We start from the raw sequence: 18,459 nt of genomic DNA on the forward strand, positions 1-18,459 counted from the left end.
CTGGAGTATTCCATCCAATTCTGGTCACCAATCCTCAGGAGGGAGGTGCGGGAACTGGAGAGAGCTCAGAGAAGGGCAACGAAGTTAATAAAGGGACTGGAGGACCTCAGTTACGAGGAACGACTACAAGCATTATAGTTATTCTCTCTGGAGAAGACACAATTGAGAGGGGATATGATAGCGATGTACAAATACCTCAATGGGGATTTTGGCATGGGGAATAAACTATTCAGTCTCATGTTAGGGGGCCACCCGGTGAAACTGGAGGAGAAGCGGTTTAACCTTAAACTGCCTAGGAGTTTTCACTGTCAGGGCGGTAAGGATGTGGAATTCACTTATACAATCGGTGGTGTCAGCAGGAAGTATTGATAGCTTTAATAAACTCTTGGACATGTATCTTAGCAAGCACAGTATACAGGGATACGGAAACACACTCCTACACATGTTGAATTGGATGGACTGGTGTCAACCTTACCAACTATGTATATATAAAAAAAAAAATGAAAAAGGTATTAACAAAACATAATACAAGAATTTCATAAACATCAATGCATATGTAATAGTCGATTTAAAGGAACAAAGAAACCTTCCCATAGAACCTATGTAATTCCTAGAGATTACAACCATCAATCTGAAACTACTGTGCTGCTAATCTCAACGCGTTTCATGAGGGAAATCTCGCTTCTTCAGGAGAAGCACAGGAAAGTATCTGGAGATAGAGATAGACTAGAGGACTATAAATATAATAACATACAGTATATATATATATTATTTAAATTATATATGCACATTAAACATATATGTGGCTTCATTGGGGCCGAACGCAAACGACTTAAAAACATGCCCAGGCCGGACGTACGTTCGTGGATCGCCGTAACTAGCTAATTTGCATACTAAACACGGAAATCGACGGCAACGCCACCTAGCGGCCGCTGAAAAAATGCACTGTCGGATCGATCCCAGATGCCGTTGTATCTTGTTTTGTGGATACAAAACAAAGATACGACGCGGGAACTTTGAAATTACGCGGCGTATCAATAGATACGCCGGTGTAATTCTTTTGTGGATCTGGTTTTATCTCCTGTGGCCAATTCGGAATATACTTATCACTGGATGCAGCCACTTATCACATTTATACACATATTATATTAGCAAGTAGGGATGAGCCGAACATACCCGCGTTCGGTTCGCACCAGAACTTTCGAACGGACCGAACGTTCGTGCGAACATTTAGAACCCCATTGAAGTCTATGGGACTCGAACGTTCAAATTCAAAAGTGCTAATTTTAAAGCCCAATATTCAAGTTATTGTTGGAAAACGTCTTTGAGAACCCGGGTCTTGCCCCAGGGAACATGTATCAATGGAAAAAAAAGTTTTAAAAACTGTAGTTTTTTCTGGAGCAGCGATTTTAATGATGCTTGAAGTGAAAAAAAATATCAAAAATTCCTTTAAATATCGTACCTGCTGGGTGTCTATAGTAGTGGCACGTGTTTAGAAATGTCCCTGCACAACATGATATTACGAAAGAAAAAATAAATTTAATACTGCTTGCGGCTTTAATGTAATGTTTGGTCCCTGCAATATGGATAAAAATCATTGAAAAAAATAGCATGAGTTTCCCCGCTACCATTCCCCCCAGGTCATTACAAGACCCAGTGCCGATCCTGACCTCCCTGGGGCCCTAAGCAAAATGACATGGCACATTAAAAATGAGAAGCGTGGGCGCTGACGACAGTGACATGTCACATTAAAGAAAGTTGAGAGGCGGGGGGAGGGGGTGTTCTGCTGTCGGAAATGACCCAGCCAGCGAGTTTAGAAGCGGGGTGAGGGTGCGAAAATGACTTCTCACCAGGCGGGGCCTCTAGTAATTTGGGGGGCCCTTTGCAGCTTTGCGGGGCCCTAAGCGGCTTGCCCAGAGGCGATTCAGTTCGCATGTGCCGCGCTATATAAGTTTTTCATTCATTTATTCATTCATAGTGAGCCTATAGGGAGGATCGGCCCTGACAAGACCCTTTGGCCCTATATACTTTGAACAGCAGTATACAGGCGGTGCAAACAAGACAAGGACTGTAGGTTTGTTAAGTAGAATCTGAACCATGTCATACTTTGCTGCTGCATATTGCACAATTTCCTAAAGAGACCCTCAACAAACTACATGACACTTGTGCCTGGTGATGAGGCCATTGATGTTCCAATGGTGGCCCGTGAGCTTGTGGCCATACAGGCTTGGCCCCCCAAAGCACACGTGATCATAAAGTGCAAAAATCAAGTTTCGTATCGTCATATTGCACGATCGTTTTCCCGACGTTTTCTACCGACTGCGAACGGCGTTCTCACTCACGCAATATCCCTTTATACACTGCGCATGCGGGAAGCTCCGCACGTATCCCCGCCCATGATGATTGTTCTAGTAATTGCCACGCAGCTTTTCAGTCGGTCATTGCACTTCACTGAAGACATGATGGAGGAGACTCAGGAGAGACAGGAAGCTGCAACCTCAAGCAAGGAGAGAGGCCAGGCACACACCAGGAGCAGAAGGAGGTACAAAGCCACCAACATGTCCTTCGATGAGATGGTGGAGATGGTTGCCATTCTTAAAAAGGAGGACTATGATTGTGAAAAAGGGCCTTACAAGAACCCCAAGAAGGTCAAGGCCAAGATAATGGAGAGTGTGCAGAGGACTCTCCATCAGAAATTCAAGGTGCAGAGGTCAAGGGAGCAGTTGAGGAAGAGGTGGTCAGACCTCAAAAGAAGAGAGCCGGAGCAGCTGGAGAGGATTCGAAGAGTCATCAGAAGACGTAAGCAATTTTAATGTGTACTCTGATTATTTGTTTTTATTATTTTGCGGCATGTGCTTTTTCTTTCAGGTTGTGTATATATACAGTTCAAGAATAGATGTCTCAAAGTTCATGTTTGTGGGCATAATAATCGGTTGTTCATTCTATTTATGATCATTTTATGTGAGACCAATTTTTTATTTAATGTAGATATGTTATTAACTAGATTTAAATAATCCAACTTAAGTCAATATACAGTAAAAGGAGAGTATGCTCAGCACAGCAGTTCATTACACATATGGACTCAGTAGCACAATGGTTGGCATGGCCGATCCGCCCTATAGGCTCACTATGCAAGCCGCTTAGGGCCCCGCAAAGCTGCGAAGGGCCCCCCAAATAACTAGAGGCCCCGCCTGGTAAGAAGTCATTTTTGCCCCCCCCCCCCCCTGGTTCTCAACTCGATGGCTGAATGGGAGAAGAGGCAAGAAGTCAGCACCCCTTGCTTCTCAATTTAATGTAAGATGTAATTTCCGACAGCAGAACACCCCCTCCCCCCACTACTCAACTTTCTTTAATGTGACATGTCACAGTAGTCAGCGCCCCCCGCTTCTAATTTTTAATGTGCCATGTCATTTTTCTTCAGGCCCCAGGGAGGTCAGGATCGGCACTGTGTGTTGGCCACAAGAACAACCTAGTTAGGGTGTTACACAGAGGTCATACAGTGGATACTTGGTGTTTTTGTAGGAAACTTGGCCAAAGATAGAGAAATGCACAGGATAAAATCCTGTGTTAAGCTTAAAAGGATTGTAAAAACAGACAATTGTACCACACTTTATAAAAAGAATGATTGATATTCCTCTTTCAGGCCTCTAATCTTTTTGATTCATGTATCCCTTTTTTTACAATCTCATAGGGCGCAATCAAGCTGCAGCAGTGGAGCCGACCAACCCCACACAGAGGCAAGCCCCACCCTCGCCAGATGTGCAGGAAGTGGAAAATGCCACCACATCAGGTCAGTGTCATACAGCACAGCTTCAGGTAATACATGTAGGCCTGCATAATTGTAATACATGTTTTTTTTCCAAATTTCAGGAGGGGTTCAAGCTGTTGGGGGCGGATTGGACACCTACAGTGCCCAGGTATTAATTTGGGAGATCATGTCCTGCAGGGCAAAAATAGAGGACACAAACCTCGCCTTAGAGAAGCTTAAAAAGAACAACCAAAAGGTGGACCAAAAACTAAAGAATCTCATTGATGTGCTAGGGAGGGTTTAAAAAAAATAGATGTAGACAAGTATTTCGAAGCAAAAATATATTTCTTGAAAAAAAATAAAAAAATAAAGAATTTATATTAAGATATTCTTTGAAAAAAAAAATGACACATTTTAAGTGTGATACAATAAATATTTTTGGATACTCTACAATGTGTGGTTTCTTATTATATCAATGCTGCCTAAAAGAACAAATCTAGATTTGTGGTGTTTACATTGACAATGATGAGTATTTAGTACAGGAAAATAAACATGACACTATGATAACGTAGGAGAAAGCTAGAATGAACTCAAATTAGAAAATAATCAAACAAAGAAAAATACTAGAACAGAGGCAGAAAAAATGGGCCTTAGGCACTGGTGGCGGTGTCACAACACTGCAACCCCTCACAGATAATGTAATTGGAGCTCAGCAAAGAGCCACATGCAAAGTATTGCATCAAAAGTTGTTATTAGACGTCCCTGTTAAACAGGGGCAGAAAAATTGGGCCTTAGGCACAACACAACACTGCAACCCCTCACAGATACTGTAATTGGAGCTCAGCAAAGAGCCACATGCAAAGTATTGCATCAAAAATTGTTATTAGATGCCCCTGTTAAACAGGGGCAGAAAAATTGAGCCTTAGGCACTGGTGGCGGAGCCCAGAAACAAAAATGTTCTTACTATCTATCAGCAAGATCAGTGAGGAGGAAAAGGATATTCAGTCAGCAGCATAACAGGACAGTCACTCAGCAGCAGCATAGGCAGTCTCCAAGGGATCTGTCATTTCCAAAAAAAATATTCAGTTACATCAGCATCAGGTGCTTGGTAGCTGGTGTTGATCCAAGCCTGATTCATTTTTATGAAGGTCAGTCGATCTACGGAGTCGGTTTATAGGCGCACCCTGTGATCGGTCACAAAGCCTCCAGCAGCACTGATTGTGCGTTCTGAAAGAACGCTGGATGCAGGGCAAGCCAGTAGCTCAATTGCGTACTGTACAAGCTCTGGCCAGTGATCCATCCTCAAGACCCAGTAAGCCAGAGGATTTTCGGTGGGGAAGGTGTCCAAGTCTGATCTTGCCCCTAGGTATTTACGCACCATGTAAACCAGACGCTGGCGATGGTTGCTGGAACCGGTCATACCTTGGGGCTGCGGACTAAAAAATTGTCTGAACGCATCGGTCAGACGGCCACCTTCTCCACCGCTCCTTCTGTGACTCACCGAAGCCTCAGCAACACGTTGTCCAGGACCAGGATTTGGTAATCCCCCAGGTTCTGGGAACGCGTTGCACAGACCCTTCTGCAAGCCCTCCCGAAGATGTTTCATTTTCTGCTCCCTCTGCGACGGCAAGAAAAGCTCCGCAACCTTACTCTTGTAATGTGGATCAAGGAGAGTTACCAGCCAGTAATGATCCCTCTCCTTGATACCACGAACACGAGGATCCTTACGCAGGCTTTGCGGGAGCAGGGAGGCCATGCACTGAGGACGACAGGATCCGCAGCCACCTCATCCCAGCCACGTAAAAGTCCATGGGTTCCTTGGGACTTAAGTGATCCCTTGAAGACTGCTGATGCTGAGTGCTAGGCTCCACCTCCATGCTGCTGATACAATCATCCTCCTCCTCCTCCTCCTCCACCTCGTCCTCCTCCTGTGTGCTAGGCGGGCATGCAGGACCACTGTCTCCTGCCTCCTGGCTCCTCTTCCTCCCTCTGTTCTGCCTCAAGGACCCTGTCCATTATTCCACGTAGCGTGTGCTCCAACATGTGAATAAGAGGGACAGTCTCACTGATGCATGCACTGTCACTGCTCACCATCCTCGTGGCCTCCTCAAATGGTGACAGGACAGTGCATGCATCCCTGATCAAGGCCCACTGGCGTGGGGAAAAAAAACAAGCTCCCCTGACCCAGTTCTGCTGCCATATTGGCACAGGTACTCATTGATGGCCCTCTGCTGTGTGTGCAGCCGCTGCAGAATGGCCAATGTAGAGTTCCATCTGGTGGGCATGTCACAGATTAGGCGGTTCTTGGGCAGGTTGTATTCCCTTTGGAGGTCTGTCAGCCGAGCAGTGGCATTATATGACCTTCGGAAATGCACAGACTTTCCTGGCCTGCCTCAGGACATCCTGTAAGCCCGGGTACCTGCCCAAGAACCGCTGCACCACCAAATTCAGAACATGAGCAAAACAGGGCACAGAGTTGTCCCTGTCGCAGGGCGGAGAGGAGGTTGGTGCCATTGTCACTAACCACCATTCCTGGCTTAAGCTGGCGTGGTGTCAACCACCTCTGAGCCTGTCCCTGTAGAGCTGCCAGAACCTCTGCCCCAGTGTGGCTCTTGTCTCCCAGGCACACCAGCTCTAGCACCGCATGGCATCTCTTGGCCTGCATTCCTGCGTAGCCCCTCGTACGCCTATGGAGCATGGCTGGTTCAGAGGAAACATCAAAACAGGAAGAGGCCGCAGAGGAAGAAGAGGAGGGGGTGGAGGAGAGAGGTGTGTCACAACCAGTAGTAGTGTTTTGGAGGCGTGGTGGCGGAACAACCTCCAACACTACTGTACTTTGCCCTGCGTCCTTCCCAGCTGCCAGCAGAGTCACCCAATGCGCCGTGAAAGAGAGGTAACATCCCTGTCCATGCCTGCTGGACCATGAGTCAGCGGTGATATGCACCTTACCACTGACCGCCCTGTCCAGCGAGGCATGGACATTGCCTTCCACATGGCGGTAGAGAGCCGGAATCGCCTTCCATGAGAAAAAGTGGCGTTTGGGGACTTGCCACTGAGGTACCGCACATTCCACAAACTCACGGAAGGGGGCAGAATCTACCAACTGAAAAGGCAGCAGTTGGAGTGCTAGCAATTTCGCTAAGCTAGCATTCAACCGCTGGGCATGTGGATGGCTGGGAAAGTACTCCTTTCGGCGCTGCAGCAGCTGGGGCAGGGAAATTTGTCTGGTACCATCAGTAGATTGCCCGCATGTACTACTAGGTTGTGACACACCAATTTCTACACCTTCAGTCCTATCAGTGCAGGCTTCAGAGAGGACTGAGGGTCTAGTGGGGTTGGAGGTCCCAGTTGATGAGGGGCAAGGGGAGGTCCGCTTTGTTCTTTGGTGTGGGTCTTTCTGGTATGCTTGCCAATGAACTGCATGGCAGGTCGACATATGTCTGCTCAAGCATGTGGTGCCCAAGCGGGTGATGTTTTGGCCACGCGAGATACGCTTGAGACATATGTTGCAAATAGCAAAGGTGCAATCTGATGCACATGTCTCAAAAAAGGTCCACACCAAAGAACTTTTGCAGTACCGTTGACACAGCAGCGCCCTGCACAGGCGTAGCTCTGCGATGTAATGCAGTTGGTGTGCTGCCCTTAAGCTGGCCCCTGGAGGGCATCCTGCCTCTTTGGAGATGTGCCTGTGCCTCTTCCTCCTCATCCTCCTCCTCCTCCTCTTCCTCCTCCCCTCTCCTATCAGGCATCCACGTAGAGTCAGTGACCTCATCATCCCCTCCCTCCTCATCACTGCGGAAAACCTGGCAGTATGCTGCAGCTGGGGGAACATGACTACCAGATTGCTGTCACTCTCGGGCACCTGCTCTCTCTGGGCTCACATCAATGCCTTCCTCTATCTGTGTTCCGTCATCGGAGCCTTCAAAACGCTGCGCATCTTCACGCAGCATGTACCCAACACTGTGTTGAAACAGTTCAGGGGACTCCTCAGGAGGACATGGTGGGACTAGGGAAGGATTGTGTGATGCTAGTGAGGGAAGAGGACGCCTTGGCAGCTGCTTTGCCAGACAAACTAAGCTCAGCCTGGGTGAGAAAGGATGAGGAGGATGAGGACGGCTTGGTCATCCACTCTACTAATTTCTCTGCATGTTGAGGCTCAACACGGCCAGCTCCCGAAAAGAAGGACGAGCGTGTCAGATGGCCACGTGCTGAAGAGGATGCACCATGTCCACCACCAGCGTTGCCTTTTAGATGCAGAGCCTGCTTGCCCTCGTGACTCTCTGCCTCTCTTTGTTGTCCTTCCAGACATTTTAATGGCCTGCATAGGACAAAATCAGAATTAAACAGCACACGTGCAGTAAGAGCGACTGCGTTTATGGGCAAATAAATAGCACACGTGCAGTAAGAGCGACTGCGTTTATGGGCAAATAAACAGCACACGTGCAGTAAGAGCAACTGCGTTTATGGGCAAAAAACAGCACACGTGCAGTAAGAGCGACTGCGTTTATGGGCAAATAAATAGCACACGTGCAGTAAGAGCGACTGCATTTATGGGCAAATAAACAGCACACGTGCAGTAAGAGCAACTGCGTTTATGGGCAAATAAATAGCACACGTGCAGTAAGAGCGACTGCGTTTATGGGCAAATAAATAGCACACGTGCAGTAAGAGCAACTGCGTTTATGTGCAATTAAACAGCACACGTGCAAGAAGAACAACTGAGTTTATGGGCAAATAAACAGTACACGTGCAGCAAGAGCGACTGCATTTATGGGCAAATAAATAGCACATGTGCAGTAAGAGCGACTGCGTTTATGTGCAAATAAATAGCACACGTGTAGTAACAGCAACTGCGTTTATGTGCAATTAAATAGCACACGTGCAGTAACAGCAACTGCGTTTATGTGCAAATAAATAGCACACGTGCAGAAACAGCAACTGTGTTTATGTGCAATTAAATAGCACACGTGCAGAAACAGCAACTGTGTTTATGTGCAATTAAATAGCACACGTGCAGTAACAGCAACTGCGTTTATGTGCAAATAAATAGCACACGTGCAGTAACAGCAACTGCGTTTATGTGCAATTAAATAGCACACGTGCAGTAACAGCAACTGCGTTTATGTGCAAATAAATAGCACACGTGCAGTAACAGCTAATGCGTTTATGGGTAAATAAATAGCACACATGCAGTAAGAGCGACTGCGTTTATGGGCAAATAAATAGCACACGTGCAGTAAGAGCGACTGCGTTTATGGGCAATTAAACAGCACACGTGCAGTAAGAGCAACTGCGTTTATGGGCAAATAAACAGCACACGTGCAGTAAGAGCAACTGCGTTCATGGGCAATTAAACAGCACACTTGCAGTAAGAGCAAATGCGTTTATGGGCAAATAAACAGCACACGTGCAGTAAGAGCGACTGCGTTTATGGGCAAATAAATAGCACACGTGCAGTAAGAGCGACTGCGTTTATGGGCAAATAAACAGCACACGTGCAGTAAGAGCAACTGCGTTTATGGGCAAATAAATAGCACACGTGCAGTAAGAGCGACTGCGTTTATGGGCAAATAAACAGCACACGTGCAGTAAGAGCAACTGCGTTTATGGGCAAATAAACAGCACACGTGCAGTAAGAGCGACTGCGTTTATGGGCAAATAAATAGCACACGTGCAGTAAGATCGACTGTGTTTATGGGCAAATAAATAGCACACGTGCAGTAAGAGCGACTGCGTTTATGGGCAAATAAATAGCAAACGTGTAGTAAGAGCAACTGCGTTTATGTGCAATTAAATAACACACGTGCAATAACAGCAACTGCGTTTATGTGCAAATAAATAGCACACATGCAGTAACAGCAACTGCGTTTATGTGCAATTAAATAGCACACGTGCAGTAACAGCAACTGTGTGTATGTGCAAATAAATAGCACACGTGCAGTAACAGCAACTGTGTTTATGTGCAATTAAATAGCACACGTGCAGTAACAGCAACTGCATTTATGTGCAAATTAATAGCACACGTGCAGTAACAGCAACTGTGTTTTTGTGCAATTAAATAGCACACGTGCAGTAACAGCAACTGCGTTTATGTGCAATTAAATAGCACATGTGCACTAACAGCAACTGCGTTTATGTGCAAATAAATAGCACACGTGCAGTAACAGCTAATGCATTTATGTGCAATTAAATAGCACACGTGCACTAATAGCAACTGCGTTTATGTGCAATTAAATATCACACGTGCACTAACAGCAACTGTGTTTATGTGCAAATAAATAGCACACGTGGCTTTGGCACCACCCTGACTTTGGCCAATTATTGTTCTCCGTTTTTTGCGCGCTGTGATTGGCCAAGCATGCAGGGTCATAGTGCATGCTTGACTAATCATCAGCGTGCAATGCCGCAGTGAATTATGGGCCATTGCGCGTCACTCGAATTTGGCGTGAACGACCCATTTTGTTCGAAATTCGTCAAAAGTACAAACAGATAATGTTCGAGTCGAACATACGTTCGAATCGAACACAAAGCTCATCCCTATTAGCAAGCCATGCTTCTCACACAATGGTGCATTTTCCTATTTACATTTTTTGTTTTACTGACAGGTTTGTCACCTTTTTAACTAAGACACAGAAATACTCAATAGGTTAACACATAATAGTGGGTTTTAGGATTAAATTAGCTGCCCAGCATACACATTTTTATTCATTAGGATTATTATTGACTGTTTCAGGTATGGGATGATTTTTTCTTCCCCTTTGGACATGATATCTACCATTTAGGTCTCCTGTATGGGAGTAAAGTCATCTTTCTCTCTTTCCCCCGCCCCTTCATAGCTCCCGGTGGAAGAATAGTGGACCTTCTGGAAATTTTTTCTGATCTCTGTTATTATACACATCATGATACATTCAATATGAATCTATTTCATAGCCTTACCACCTATTATAGGTAGTGTCTGAAGTGGAGCTTGTGTGCTGAGTATTCAGGCGAAAAACTTAGTCAGGCAGATCAGGTTGGCAACAGATCAGGCAAAGCGGTACACAATCAAAATCCAGAGAGTGGTCAGGCAGGCAGAGGTCATACACGAGCTGACGGTGAAGTACAAAATCAGCAGGCTAGAGAGTAGTCAGGAATTCAGGCAGAAGTTCATATACGGTATTCAGAGTCACAAAGCGATCGCAACACAGAGGGAGCTAGTCCACAACAAACGGGCACTGAGAGATAGGAGGTGCTGCTATTTATGGGCTGCTTTGATTGTAGATTGTCCACAGCTGGCAGCAGGTGGGGCTAGCGAGTCCAAAGTAATGCATCAAACAGAGAACATAGCCATAACTCCAGATCTCCTCAGTGGTGCAACAAGTAAGACTGCAGCTGAGGGACCAGGAACATCCCGGTTTGAATACACTCAGGTACATGATACCACCATCACGTTGGAAGGGGGCTAGTATTTTGCAACTAACCAAGTTGATTATGCAAGATTTTTTGTTTTCAGTTGTAAGTAGACATATGTACATATATGTTTGATGTGCATATGTAATTTAAAGGGGTTGTAAAGGTACAATTTTTTTACCCTAAATAGCTTCCTTTACCTTAGTGCAGTCCTCCTTCACTTACCTCATCCTTCCATTTTGCTTTTAAATGTCGTTATATCTACTGAGAAATCCTCACTTCCTGTTTTTCTGTCTGTAACTCAACACCATAATGCGAGGCTTTCTCTCCGGTGTGGAGTGTCGTTCTTGCACCCTCCCTTGGACTACAGGAGAGTCAGGACGCTCTCTACGTTGCAGATAGAGAAAGGAGCTGTGTGTTAGTGGGCGTCCTGACTCTCCTGTAGTCCAAGGGAGGGAGTGAGCACGACACTCCACACCAGGGAGAAAGCCTTGCATTACTGTGTAGAGTTACAGACAGAAGAACAGGAAGTGAGGATTTCTCAGAAGAAATAAGGACATTTAAAATTAAAATGGAAGGATGAGGTAAGTGAAGGAGGACTGCACTAAGGTAATGGAGGCTATTTAGGAAAAAAAATTGCACCTTACAACCCCTTAAAAAAAAAATTATATATATATATATATATATATATATATATATATATATATTTATTTTTGTTATTGTTATTATATGTATATGTGTCCTCTATCTCCAGATACTTTCCTGTGCCTCTCCTGAAGAAGCGAGATTTCCCTTGCGAAACGCATTGAGATTAGCAGCACAGTTGTTTCAGATTAATGGTTGTAATCTCTATGAATTACAGGTTCTATGGAAAGGTTTTTTTTGTTGATTTAAATCGACTATTGCATATGCAATGACGTTTATGAAATTCTTGTATTTTATGTTTTGTTTTTAAATGTATGTCAATACATTTTTCATATTTTTTTTTATATACTATATTTGAGGTGTTACTCATTTGGGCCCAGATTCTCAAAGGGCTTACGATGGCGCAACGCCATTTGAGCCATCGTAAGTCCTAATCTGGGCCGTCGTATCAATGCAACTGATTCTTAGAATCAGTTACGCATAGATATCCATTAGATCTGACAGGCGTAAGGCTCTTACGCTGTCAGATCTTAGATGCAATTTTTTTTCCCGGAGCATGCACTGGGCTATTTTTATGCCCGGCGAATGCGCAGTTCGATCGGCGCGGGGGCGCGCTTAATCTAAATACAAGCTGCCCCCTTTGAATTACGCAGCCTTACGCCGGGCCATTTACACTACGCCGCAAATTACGGAGCAAGTGCTTGGAGAATACGGCACTTGCTCCAGTAATTTGCGGCGGCGTAGTGTAAATGGCTTATGCTACGCCGCCGCGGATTCTACGAGAATCTGGCCCTAAAAGTCCTGTGGGCTAAATACTTTTTTGTTGTATGCATACTAATTTGGACATTTCCTCTACCAACCTCATACCAGCTCCTCCTTTTTCTGTCTATCTTACCAACTATGTAACTATGTAGGTAAAAATAAAGTACTCAATCTTCACTTAAATGTCTTTTTAAAACACCTCCTAGTATCAACTTAAAAGTTGAACTGCAGCCATTTGTTATTTGTGTAATGTTGGATGGAGTGTGCAAGGTTTGGAATATCTGACAGACAAAAAAAAACAAATTAATCTGAATTACGTATACCAGGGCTAATATGGATCTTACCTTGGACATCGGGATAGTGAGCCAAGAGGATTAGGCAGAATTTCAGAGTGTTAGCAGTGGTCTCAGAACCTGCTGCTAACAAACCCACTGTCGCCGCCATCATGCTGTAATCACAGAAATCTGGGTCCTTCTCATGCTCCACCTGAGAAAAGACAGAGAAAGGAATAACATCAGCCAGAAGAAATGAGCAAACAGCATTAGCTGAATACTACAGCAGGCTCCCAAGGCATTACAATATATATTCAAATACAGTATTTGTTTTTTAGAACTCTGAAAAAATGATGATTAATACAGTTGCAATAAAAAGTATGTGAACCCTTTTGGAATGATATGGATTTCTGCACAAATTGGTCATAACATAGAAAATCACAGTCTGCTTTAACTAATAACACACAAAAAATGTTATGTTACCATGTTTTTATTGAACACACCATGTAAACATTCACAGTGCAGGTGGAAAAAGTATATGAACCCCTAGACTAATGACATCTCCAAGAGCTTATTGGACTCCTGTTGGCTGACACCTCACTCCAATCAATGAGATGAGATGGGAGGTGTTGGTTACAGCTGCTCTGCCCTATAAAAAACACACACCAGTTCTGGGTTTGCTTTTCACAAGAAGCATTGCCTGATGTGAATGATGCTACGCACAAAAGAGCTCTCAGAAGACCTACGATTAAGAATTGTTGACTTGCATAAAGCTGGAAAGGGTTATAAAAGTATTTCCAAAAGCCTTGCTGTTCATCAGTCCATGGTAAGACAAATTGTCTACAAATGGAGAAAGTTCAGCACTGCTGCTACTCTCCCTAGGAGTGGCCGTCCTGTAAAGATGACTGCAAGAGCACAGCGCAGACTGCTCAATGAGGTGAAGAAGAATCCTAGAGTGTCAGCTAAAGACTTACAAAAGTCTTTGGCATAAGCCAACATCCCTGTTAGCAAATCTACAATACGTAAAACACTAAACAAGAATGGATTTCACGGGAGGATACCACAAAGGAAGCCACTGCTGTCCAAAAAAAACATTGCTGCACATTTACAGTTTGCACAAGAGCACCTGGATATTCCACAGCAGTACTGGCAACATATTCTGTGCACAGATGAAACCAAAGTTGAGTTGTTTGGAAGAGCCACACAACACTATGGCCGAATTCACAGACAGCGGCGCACATTTATGCCGCCGTAGCGTATCTCCTGTACGCTACGTCGACACAGCGCAGAGAGTCAAGCATAGAATTCACAAAGCACTTGCTACCAAAACTGCACTGGATTTCTAAGGCGTAAGCTGTCGTAGGTGGAAGTGGGCGTGAGCCATGCAAATGAGGCGTGACCCCATGCAAATGATGAGCCAAGTGCCAGACAGATACGTATAACAAACGGTGCATGCGCCGTCCCGTGGACGTATCCCTGTGCGCATGCTCACAATCACGTCGGAACAACTGAATAAGATACGTCGGATCACTGCCTACGGCGTGAACATAGCCTACGACCTGCCATATTCACATCCAACGTAAACTACGTAAAATACACCGGCTTGTGTTCCCTGGAGCAGCCCTTTGCATGGCTGCTGCTGAGTTACACCTCCTTTATGTGGCATAACTTTACGCCAGACGTACAACTTACGCGCACATCGCGTAGCCTGCGTCGGGCGCATGTACGTTCGTGAATCGCCGTATCTCCCTCATTTGCATATTTGAATAGAAAATCAATGGGAGCGCCACATGCGTCCAGCGTAAATATTCACCCACTCTACGCCGGCGTAGGCAAGTTACGTCGGTGGGATGAAGCCTGGTTTTAGGCGTATCTTAGTTTGTGGGTCCAGTGCACAGATACGACGGCACATATTTGCACTTACGCGGTGTATCTGGAGATACGTCGGCGCAAGTGCTTTGTGAATCCGGGCCTATGTGTGGAGAAAAAGAGGCACAGCACACCAACATCAAAACCTCATCAGAAACTGTGAAGTATGGTGGTGGGGGCATCATGATTTGGGGCTGCTTTGCTGCATCAGGGCCTGGACAGATTGCTATCATCGAAGGAAAAATGAATTCCCAAGTTTATCAAGACATTATGCAGGAGAACTTAAGGCCATCTGTCCACCAGCTGAAGCTCAACAGAAGATGGGTGTTGCAACAGGACAACGACCCAAAGCATAGACGTAAATCAATAACAGAATCGCTTAAACAGAAGAAAATACGCCTTCTGGAGTGGCCCAGTCAGAGTCCTGACCTCACCCCAATTGAGGTGCTGTGGCATGACCTCAAGAAAGCGATTCACACCAGACATCCCAAGAATATTGCTGAACTGAAACAGTTCTGTAAAGAGGAATGGTCAAGAATTACTCCTGACCGTTGTGCACGTCTGATCTGCAACTACAGGAAACGTTTGGTTGAAGTTATTGCTGCCAAAGGAGGTTCAACCAGTTATTAAATCCAAGGGTTCACATACTTTTTACACCTGCACTGTGAATGTTTACATGGTGTGTTCAATAAAAACATGGTAACATTTAATTCTTTGAGTGTTATTAATTTAAGCAGACTGTGATTGTCTATTGGTGTGGCTTAGATGAAGATCAGATTACATTTTATGACCAATTTGTGCAGAAATCCATATCATTCCAAAAGGGTTCACATACTTTTTATTGCAACTGTATTTACTTGTTAAATGGGTGGTGAGTTTTTCTCTGTTGAAAAGCTATGGCCTGTATAAAGTCGTGTGCCCGGTCCCTTATTGCATGCTAAGGTTCCTGCAGTGGGAGTCCCGGTGTTCTGCTGAGATGTGACCCCCCTGGCGGATAATGCCCGTCCTGGACTGTGCAGGCGCAGCGCTCTTGCTCCGAAAATTACCGAACATGAGCTGTACATGAGCCGTAGACTGCACCTGCGCCGTAGACTGCTGCACACTCCTAATGCTCGCTCCACTCTGCAACAGTGCAAAACTCGCCCTTCTTTTCATACACCCGCCCCCCTTGCAGACGATATAATAGTAATACACACGCCACGGGGGGCATGGCTTGTGTATTGTTATATTGTCTGCAAGGGGGGTGGGTGTATAAAAAGAAGGGTGAGTTTTGCACTGTTGATGGGGGAGTTTATGGCATCCGCTCCTTACACGATATAATTGTATTATACACGCCCCTTGCAGAGTGGAGCGCGCATCGTGAGCGTGCGTCAGCGTGTGGCACAATATCGTGCTCATTGCGCATGCGCCGTGTCCAGGCGATTGACAGCTGTGTTGAGCTTCGGCAATTTTCGGAAAAGTCTGTGCAGGACAGAGCAGGAGGTTCGCTGCGCATGCGCAGGACAGAGCGGGCAAAATCCGCCAGGGGACAATTCTCGGCAGGACACCGGCAACCAAAAACCCCAGACGTGTGCCAGAAGCTGAGAATTTTTGGGCCAGTGGCTGCAGTTCTTTAACTGAGTAATGACTCTTCGCCCACCAGACAATTAAGTATTGATCTTTCTTATCTTTTTTTTTTTTGGCAAAGTGTTTTAAAAACAATTACGACAAATTTGCGGAGAGAAAAAAAGCAAGGCAATTTGTGGACATGAGGAAAGGTGATAAATAGGGAGCAAATGGAAGAGAAAATTATTATTTGAAAGAAAAGAATAAAAAGAAAGGGGAAGATGAAGAGTGGAAAGTAGGGGAATTGGAGAAGGAGGGAAAATAAGAGGAGAAGTAAGGAATGGAGAGGCAGATAGAGTAGAAAGGGAAGAAGAGGAGAAAGGAGAAGCGAGAAATGTAGAGAAAAGAAATAGAAAAGGAGGTAAAAGAGTATAGGAAAGGAGATAAGAGAGAAGAAAAATGGGAAGGAGAGGGAAAAACAAGGAACTGAGAGGGGAAGATAGGAATAGAGAAGGGAGGGTGCTGGCAGCGCAGCAACTGAATGCTGTCATTTGCTTGATACTGTATTGAATGATACTGTAAGTGAGTTAGCAGCCCTTAGTGGTCAACAGTGGCGGCTACTCATACAAGGCGCAGGGGTGCTGCCCCCCAATCCATGTGCCCGGCCCCTAATCTTGATGCAGGGCGCTGGATGTATGGATTTCAATGTTTTTTTTTTTGGAAGCACATGATTAGAGCATGAAGCCTCGTACACACGCTTGGTTTTCTCGGGAAGAACCATCAAGAAAACTGCTGGCAGAGCTTTCTTGTCGCGTAAACCGAGCGTTTGTCCGAGGCTTTCAGGTTTCTCGTCTGGAAATCTGGTCAGAATCTCGACGAGAAAAATAGAGAACCTGCTCTCTATTTTCTCGTCGAGATTCTTGTCGGTCTGTTTCCAGACGAGAAACCTGAGAGTGTGTATACCTACCTGTTGCCGTGGAAACCCACGCATGCTCGAAATGACTTTGATGCATGCGCGGTAGCTTCCGCAGCATAGGTAGGGTGAAGCAAGATGGCGGCGACAGCATTGAATGTGATGAGCGCCTGCTCGTCGTACGCAATGACGTCACCGCATTCTTGCCTTTCAAGAGAATCGCGGTTCTTTTGAAAGGTCTGTGTGTACACTCGGGTGGCAAGAGATTATTGCCAAGAATCTCGTCAGCGAAAATTTTTTTTTTTTTTCCTGACGAGATTCTTGCCCTGTGTACAAGGCCTGAGGAGAGGGAAAAGAGAAGATAGAAGGAAAGAATAAAGGAAAAGAGAGGGAGGGAAACTTTGAAATGGGCCATTGCACTGTAATGTAATCCTAGACTATTGTATGAGGCAATCATGCCGTCTGAAATTGGTGATTTTCTTAGGCAAACACATCGAGTTCCTCGTCGAGTTCAGTGTGGAAGCCGCCGAGGAACTCGCCGGGCCGACTTTTCCCATTGACTAACGAGAAAATAGAGAACATGTTCTCTTTTCGGCCCGACGAGTTTTTCTCGTCGGCTTCCTCGCTGAAAAGTGTACACACGACCGAGTTTCTCGCCAGAATCCAGCTCCGACCGAGTTTCTGGCTGAATTCTGCCGAGAAACTCGGTCGTGTGTACGGGGCCTCAGAGTCTAATGCCCTGTACACACGATCACTTTTTGTGATGAAATAAAATGACATTTTTAAAAATGTCACTTAAAATGATCGTGTGTGGGCAAAATGTAATTTTCATGCTTGAATTTGTTATGTCATTTTTTAAAATGTCATTTTTTGTGTCATAAAAAATGATCGTGTGTGGGCAAAAATGACGATTTAAACCCGCACATGCCCAGAAGCAAGTTTTGAGATGGGAGGTAAAACTACCATTCATAATGGAGTAAGCACATTCATCACGCTGTAACAGACAAAAAAGCATGAATCGTCTTTTACTAACAAGTAACCAGCTAAAAGCTAAAAAATTATGAAAGATTTGCCAGCGGATGTACTACTGGGGAATTATTTGGCCCCCCTCGTTTCTGCTTATGCCCGATGGGCCCCACTGAAGCCAACCCAGTGACTACCCGTGCCGAGACCCGTGCTGCTGGAACCGGCCCGCTTGCTACTGAGACCCAGGTAAGCTATCTTTCCCGACATGTACCTTAGATCAGGCACCCCAACTGGACCTTAAAAAGTTGAACTCTTATTTGTACAGACAGGAATTTTTATTAGTCACCAAC

General features: G+C 45.2%; 1 protein-coding gene across 1 annotated transcript in view; it reads right to left on the reverse strand.

Annotated features, from left to right (window-relative positions):
- LOC120941576 (cytochrome P450 2C29-like) overlaps window positions 1-18,459 on the reverse strand; it is a 110,519-nt gene that overhangs the window by 26,243 nt on the left and 65,817 nt on the right. Inside the window, exon 7 of the mRNA XM_040355056.1 lies at window positions 12,889-13,030. Within this exon, the coding sequence (XP_040210990.1) occupies window positions 12,889-13,030 (142 nt within the window). The remainder of the gene's footprint in view (window positions 1-12,888; window positions 13,031-18,459) is intronic.

The sequence above is a fragment of the Rana temporaria genome, chromosome 5 (assembly GCF_905171775.1).
Source record: "Rana temporaria chromosome 5, aRanTem1.1, whole genome shotgun sequence".
In the NCBI taxonomy this organism is placed as follows: Eukaryota; Metazoa; Chordata; class Amphibia; order Anura; family Ranidae; genus Rana; species Rana temporaria.